This window comes from Octopus bimaculoides, chromosome 24 (assembly GCF_001194135.2).
Source record: "Octopus bimaculoides isolate UCB-OBI-ISO-001 chromosome 24, ASM119413v2, whole genome shotgun sequence".
Classification (NCBI taxonomy): domain Eukaryota; kingdom Metazoa; phylum Mollusca; class Cephalopoda; order Octopoda; family Octopodidae; genus Octopus; species Octopus bimaculoides.
Genome location: NC_069004.1, coordinates 9,010,231 through 9,018,352, shown reverse-complemented (window position 1 = coordinate 9,018,352; position 8,122 = coordinate 9,010,231). Strand labels below are relative to the sequence as shown.

Genomic DNA, 8,122 nt, shown 5'->3' with positions numbered 1-8,122 from the left:
ATATATATGCACGCATGTATATATTTTGGGTGTTTAGAGACAGAAAGTGAGTTTGTGTGTGTGTGTGTGTGTGTGTGTGTGTGTGTGTGTGTGTGTGTTTGTGTGTGTGTTTGTGTGTGTCCCTTTAAGAGGCACCTGTTGGAGACGTCTGTACTCTATCAAAGAAAACATCGATATTTTGCCTTCATCTATAGAAACATCTACTCTTACTACCTAAGATTATGATGTAAAATTGCCTCAGCTAATTTAAAAATATGTTGCTGTGTGTATATGTTCACATAAAGATGCACATATATATATAGGCTGGTCTATATGCAAGACAATTTTCCCTTTATATCTCTAATACTGCAGCAGGCGCGCTGGCTTATTCTTTCAAGGTTTTTGACCAATCATAATGATTAACAGCTCATAGTTTAGTTAGTCTGATATACAGTTCAATAATCTCATTTTATTGAAATGTTACGCTTTTATTCTCAACATAAAGGGACGAGACACAGGTTTACATCGGTAAACATAAACATATACATGAACACAGACTCAGACACACCTGCGCGCGCACCCGCTCACATAAGTACACACATGCAAATGCACACACACACACGCGCACACACACACACACACATACACACACACACGCATACACACATATATACTGCACCTATATGAATGACAACATGATTGTACAATATAGCAGCAAGAAAATAATCATAGCACATTGGCTATTAAACGAAATAACACAAAGTTGATACATTTTATTATAATTTTATACATTCGTTCGAAGCAGTGTTAATGTCATTCTACCAGGTATAGCTTTTCAAGGGGCCACTTCACATTCACAACCCGATTTCACTTTAATGTAATCATATTGAAGCTGCCCCCCGATCACTTGGGTTACCAAGGCATATTGGTACGTGTAACGTTGCGTGCATCTAGATTTACTGGTGTTTTGTACGAATTTGCAGGGTTGGTTAAGAGATTGCTGAGTACAACTTCTATGGTAAAATTCTTGAACAAAATTGTTGGTTTTGTAAATATTCAGAAGTGTACCTTGCCGATTAATACCTCCTTTTAGCTCGAAAGTCCCAGATTCGTATGCACAGCAACTCGTTCGTGTTTCCCTTCTGACAAGGTATCTGGAATTATATCTGATGGATAAAAGAAACCCCAAAAAGTTCAGAGTTAGATACGTAGAAAAATGGACGGCAAATACATAGTCAGACAGACAGACAGACAGACAGACAGTCAGGCAGTCAGACAGTCAGGCAGACAGATACGAAGGCGGGCAGACAAATAAATTCAGAATAATGGATAGATGGACAAAGTGATACACACACGAGCACATACACACGCACACACATATCTGTGTCTATCTGTCTATCTATCTATCTATCTATCTATCTATCTATCTATCTATCTATCTATCTATCTATCTATCTATCTATCTACCTACCTACCTACCTACCTACCTACCTACCTATCTACCTACCTATCTATCTATCTATCTATCTATCTATCTATCTATCTATCTATCTATCTATCTATCTATATATCTATCTATCTATCTAGCTACCTATCTATCTATCAATCTATCTATCTGTCTATCTCTACATATACGAGGTTTTTCCTGAAAGCAGTGCAAAAGTCAAAATATTGTGTTGGCGCATAATTATTGCGGTTTTTTTTCAACGAATTTTATTCAACAAAAACAATAACAATATCAAACAAAAACATCTTTAAATGACGGTCTGACCGTCTGCCAAGCAAATGGGAAGCAGGATTCGAAGTAGATGGTGAATATACTCCGGAATATTCATTCATTTAAAGATGTTTTTGTTACATGTTATTGCTTTTGTTGAATAAAATTTATTGAAAAAAAGTCGCAATATTTATGCACCAACCCAATAGCTTCATAGATTTTAGATAACTGACATAGTAATTGCATTTGAGCCATCATTGAATCCAACTCTCGAATATTCCTTGAAGAAATTTCAGGTGTGCATTATTTCATTTCTTCAAAGCTACTTTCATCTCTTCTCTGTCATTAAATCCTGAAGATTGTATATTGGAATGAAAAACACTGACAAGTCTAATTTCTCGTCTGGCTGAGTTGTGTGTGTGGTCATGCATGGTGGAGGGGGATAATTTTCAGATTCTTGTTGTTCTCTTCCTACAAATGGCCTCCTTTAGTTCTCGGTACAGCGACATTCCAGGACATTCCAGGCTATCATGAAGAATGACCATTTGTTATCCTCACCGAAAGTCACTATGACTTCCTTCGTCGATCTATGGCTCTTGAACTTCTTAAGCCTTGGGAAAGAAGTATGACACTATTCCACGGACTGAGCTTTTATTTCCAGACCATAAAAACACAATCATGTTATATCTCCTGTCACCAGATCGGAAAATTTATCTTCAGTGGTTTCAAATACTTCCAAAAGATCAGCGCACGCTTCTACTCTTCTCTTCTTTCAATCGGGTGCCAACTGCCAAGGTACCCATTTTATACATATTTTTCGATACACAAAGTTTTCCATCATCTTCTGTAATACATTGCGGCTACACTCCAATTGAGAAGCAAGATCACAAACTGGGGTTCATATCTACTCACAAATCAATTCGTTCGCTCGCTGGTGATTCGAATCAATGATCATAGTTGATTGTCTCCCACTGCATGGTTTGTATTCAATGCTAGTTTCCCCACTTTTAAGCATTTCCATTAAACTGTACATATTGCTCTTGCAACGGTGTCATTTCAGTAAACAACCACTTCTGTGGATGTCGGACAGTTTGTACTTCTCCTGCGCCAAAAAATGGCACGTTACATTCACTTGGAAATTCAGATTTCCCTGCAATGAAGAAGAACAAGCAGAAAAATTACAATAGACGAAGACTTTACTTCACCAAAATGTGAAAACTGAACGATCTCTGTCAGTTAATAAAATGGTTATTCCCAATTTTGCGTTACTTTAGAAACAATCCTCGTACAATTGCTTATTTTATAGGTTGTTGGGGTTGAAGTACACTAAAGAGGCACCAAATAAAAGGTATATAACTGATCGTAAAATAAAAGTAACACACAAAATTCCAAAGATAGGCATAACAATTCTTTAAGCAAACAGATCTATATTTCAGTTTTAAAATACGAGCCAGTACACTAGTTTTCACATATACGTGCATATGTATGTGTGTGGGCGTGTTTTTGTGCGTACGAGTGTGTGTGTGTGTGTGTGTGTAAGTGTGTGTGTGTGTGTGTATGTGTATTATACTAGTTACTCAATTATTTAATGAACGATAGGAAATAATTGTTATTCCTAATGCGTCATACGAATGTGAAAGCAAGAGGTCTCCTGATACTGCCCAACTAAATCAGTACTTCTAAATAAACACTTACTGAAACAGCTCTGACCCATTTTGCAAAGACAATACCAGTCATCGAAGAGAATCAAATTAAGATATGGCCATCAAAACAATACTATGTACACTTCTAAATGCAATTACATCAATTGCAGCTTATATCTTTTCAAAGACATAAAGGAAAATGATTCTTGTTCCTTGACTTCTTTATTTGCTCTGTTCTTAATCATGTTCTTCATTGAGAACCGTTCTTTTAGAAGAAAATACACCGATCGGCAGTATTCTTTAGACACTTCCAACGAATGCGTCCAACTTAGCTTCTTGGTGCATTGACAATTAAAATCCACAAACGTGGCCAATTTAAGAAACCATCACAAAACATACGCGACCAATATCTAATTGCAAGAACAGAATAATTTATACCTTCTAAACGGACTCAACTTGATAAGAGGAGAAAAATTGTCCTATAACGCTACAGAGAACAATAATTCTTGTTATTTAATATATACAGTTTTGGTGGAAACCTTTAGAAAATAATCTACGGATACAATTTTTGGTTTAGGCAAAATAATAGACAGTCTACTGTCCCAGGGTTTACTATTATCGTGACAACGCACATGGTAAATATTTTCTCCTCTTTCCTGCTCTACCATTTCTTTACTCATTCCACCAATTCCCAAAATTTACACATGCATAATAGATATATGTATGTAAGTGTATCTGTATGTGTGTAGGTGTGTGTGTGTATGTTTATGTATGTATGTGTGTGTGTGTGTGTGTGTGTGTGTGTGTACTGAACCTTTAGATTACATTTGTATTCTAGCCGACATTCTTTCCCAAATTGTCTGTCTGCCCACTCTCATTCAGAATCATCGAAATTTCGGAGACGATAGTAAAAGACACTTGAGAAAGAATGCAAGCAGTATATCAAACTTGGTATCGCATGACCGCGAAGGGAACTTCAAAATAAACATACATACATGCATATACTCACACGTACACACACATACAAACACACGCACAAACACATGCACGCACAGATAGATAGATAGATAGATAGATAGATAGATAGATAGATAGATTGATAGATAGATAGACAGATAGATAGACAGATAGATATACTTGCAGTCAACAGCTACTTAGTTAAGAGTTTGTCCTCGCATAAATATATGTGTGTCATATAATAATTCTTTCTACTATAGGTACCAATCGTTGGGGCGGAGTCACATAAAAATAATAATATAAACAAATATATACATTTACATACACACGACGAAGATGTTCTTATCAAAATAATATAAATATAAATGATTTTGCAGCCAGTTTCACAAAAACCGCCGACCATTAGCGATGATATTAAAATCAATGAAAGAAGTCAAGATATTGAGTGCTACGTAACTTTATGGATTGATCGATCGATTAATTTTTTTTAGGATAAAAAAAAAAAAAACGTCGAAAAGAGAAAAATTCCAAGATTAAGAAAATTAATTATCATAACATCAGACAGCAAACAGGGTATCTGAATTTGAAAACTAAGGAATATTATAAACGTCTACTTGTATTGCTTCTCATTCTGTTTTTACCTTTGCAGGCTAAGTAAATATGACAAGAGTTTTGTGATCGCAGTTAATTATTAGGTGAAGGTATGTGACCAAGAGGTCACGGTGCTCTACTCGTGATTGCAGGATCGAAGTTTGCACCACCTCAGACCAGGTGGTGCATTATGTTTCTGAGTAAGCTCAATAAGCCTTAAATCATTAACCTTGCGACAGAATGGTGCCCCATTTGGGGAAATGTTTTTGATTTCAGTCACTTGTACGCCATAAACACAGGGTAATAGGCCCAATGAGTCCTAAGACTCGAGGCAGTGAATATCTGTGGTTGACAAGTTGACTATTATTGGATTGCGCTTAGTCAAAAGTGAGGAATTTTATAGAATAACCTCAAGTGCCTCTTGACATAGCCCACTCATACAGATATCAGTGCACACTCCCCTACACATGCGTGGACTGACCTGTAGTCAGGCACGTCACATACACTTACATTCACGCACTCGAACTCGGACGCGTAACCGAACGTACCTTGAAGCGAGATTACATACACACATGTTCAAATGATACACATGCAAACTACGTATGACCATATACGCATATATACATATATACATATACATATATACATATACATATATACATATACATATATACATATATACATATACATATATACATATACGTATGCTTCTTCGTAGCACAATCCCCATGTATTTCATTTAGAGGCTTTACGTTCTGAGTTCAAATTTCGTCGTGGTTGACTTTACCTTTCAACCTTTCGGGGTCGATAAAATAAGTCTCAGTCAAACACTAGAGTCTTTGACTTACTCGCTTCGCCCGAAATTGCTGGCCTTGTGCCAAAATTTGAAACCATTATTATTATTATTACTATTATTATTATTATTATTATTATTATTATTATTATTATTATTATTATTTTTAATATTATTATATAATTGGTCAACATTTCGTAGTTTCAGGCAAATTTCTAGCCCCGTGTTCCTGCGTATCATTATCGTTGTTATACTTGTTGTTGTTGTTATACTTATTCTTATCCTTATATTATAATTCCTCTGAAAAGTGGCAATTCTAAAAGACAGTCGTTACATACACTTACATTCACGCACTCGAACTCGGACGCGTAACCGAACGTACCTTGAAGCGAGATTACATACACACATGCAAACTACGTATGACCATATACGCATATATACAAATATACAAGCATACAAATACAACACAAAATATATAGACTTACTAACAACAATACAAATATACGCATGTAAAGCGTCAGATGAGTACAGTGAGCGATATCAATTGACGAATGACAAAAAACAACAAAAGAAAATAAATGAAATAAACAGGAATTTTGAAAATATATAATATATATATTTTGAAAATATATAATATATATATTGCGACAGCAAGCTGGCTGAATCGTCAGCAAACTGCTTACCGTTCCTATGTCTGTTTTTTTTTTTACGTTCTGAGTTCAAATGCCTCCGTAGTCAACTTTGCATTTCAACGTTTCGAGGTCGATAAACTAAGTGCCAGATGAGCACTGGGCTCGATGTAAATGACTTAATCCCTCCTCCGAAAATTGCTGGCCTTACAGCAAAATTCGAAGCCAATACACATATATATATATTTAATATATCTCATATATTATCTATTGGGTTGGCAACTAAGTACCCGCGGTTTTTTAAAATTTTGGAATTTATTGCGTTTTTAAATTTTGGAATCTTTTTTTTTTTTTTGAGAATTCTATTTTTGAATCATTTTGGAATATGTGTATACCAACAAAGCGCGTTCTCTACCTATGGTTACCTGGCGTCATTCACGTTAATTGCATAAGCGTCGCTGGAATTCTTCAGTGTACGTTGGGTATCACAGAAACGATAGAGACGGAAAATGGAATATAGTGGAAACTTCATTGATCACGGCGCTTGAATCGAGACATCCTGCATAGCTGAATATGCAGGATGCGTCGAAACGATTGCTGTGATCAATAAAGATACCCGTATATTCCATTTTCCGTCTCTACCATTTCTGTACTCCCCCACATACATATATATACTGAGAGAGAGAGTGTGTGTGTGTGTGTGAGAGAGAGAGAGAGAGAGAGAGAGAGAGAGTGAGAGAATGAGAAATAGATAGATAGATAAATAGTTTCGATAGATAGATAGACAAATAGATAGATATGCATATATGCATGAACATACATATATATACAGACAGAGAGAAGGAGAGAAAGAAAGAGGGAGAAATAGATAGATATGCATATATGCATGAACACACACACGCGCGCACGCACACACACACACACACACACACACACACACACACATACACATATATATATAAAATTAAGATTATAGGTACTTAGATTGAGGCATCTTGCTAGGTTAGTATAATCCGTACACCCAAACAATATTAATTGAATATTGAACATCAAGACTCCGTGCAGGAGTGTTACACATGATTTTCCTACAGTGTGTGCAAACAACGCAACCCAGCTAAGTGAAGATATCCGCTCTTGGTAATTCAGACGTGTACTTTTTTTAAAAGTACTTTTTATAAAGTTACTTATAAAGGTACTTTATATTACTTATCCCTTTGTTTTTTATTATTTTCCCCTTTAATATGATAAAATAAATATTGGCCATTAATATCCTTCTTTTTTTCCAATTATCACCCTTTCCCCATCAGGCATTAACTTACTACTAATCCTAATCCCTACCCTTTTATGTAGATAAAGCTAGATATATGGTTCCAGTACCTTGAGAGTCTAGTAGATTGATCTGATATTAATTTATTTATCACCATTAACTAGAATACAGTTGATAAATCCTAATGGATTTGATTCTACATGGCTGAAGACTACATCCTACATATTGTCTTCCAAGTGGAAGTAACTAGGTCACCACTCTTTTTATCCTGACCCCCACTGTTTCCTCTACTACTCTCTAAATTATAGTAGACTTGGCCAGAGATATGGCAACAGAAACAATGAATATGTTAAAGCAGCGATTGTATCCTCTATGTTTCAAGTCTATGCGGTCATCTGACGAGAACGGTTTCTTTCAAATGATGTAATGTTTTCCTTAATAAGTTAAAGAAGTCGCTTGAAATGGCTGTGATGAACTGATACCTGTACATCTTTGTTATTCATATATATATATATATATATATATATATATATATATATATATATA

At 35.5% G+C, this 8,122-nt stretch overlaps 1 protein-coding gene across 5 annotated transcripts in view; it reads right to left on the bottom strand.

Moving 5' to 3' along the window:
* The window catches only part of LOC106880251 (uncharacterized), a 65,980-nt gene that overhangs the window by 23,552 nt on the left and 34,306 nt on the right, over positions 1–8,122 (bottom strand). For 3 of the 5 annotated variants that reach the window (XM_052976310.1, XM_052976311.1, XM_052976308.1), the window contains one exon: positions 738–1,145. The exons of the other annotated variants lie outside the window; for them this stretch is intronic. In XM_052976310.1, the coding sequence (XP_052832270.1) occupies positions 815–1,145 (331 nt within the window). In that variant the 3' untranslated portion in view covers positions 738–814. Of the gene's footprint in view, positions 1–737; positions 1,146–8,122 lie in introns of those variants that run through there. 5 annotated transcript variants of the gene reach the window in all.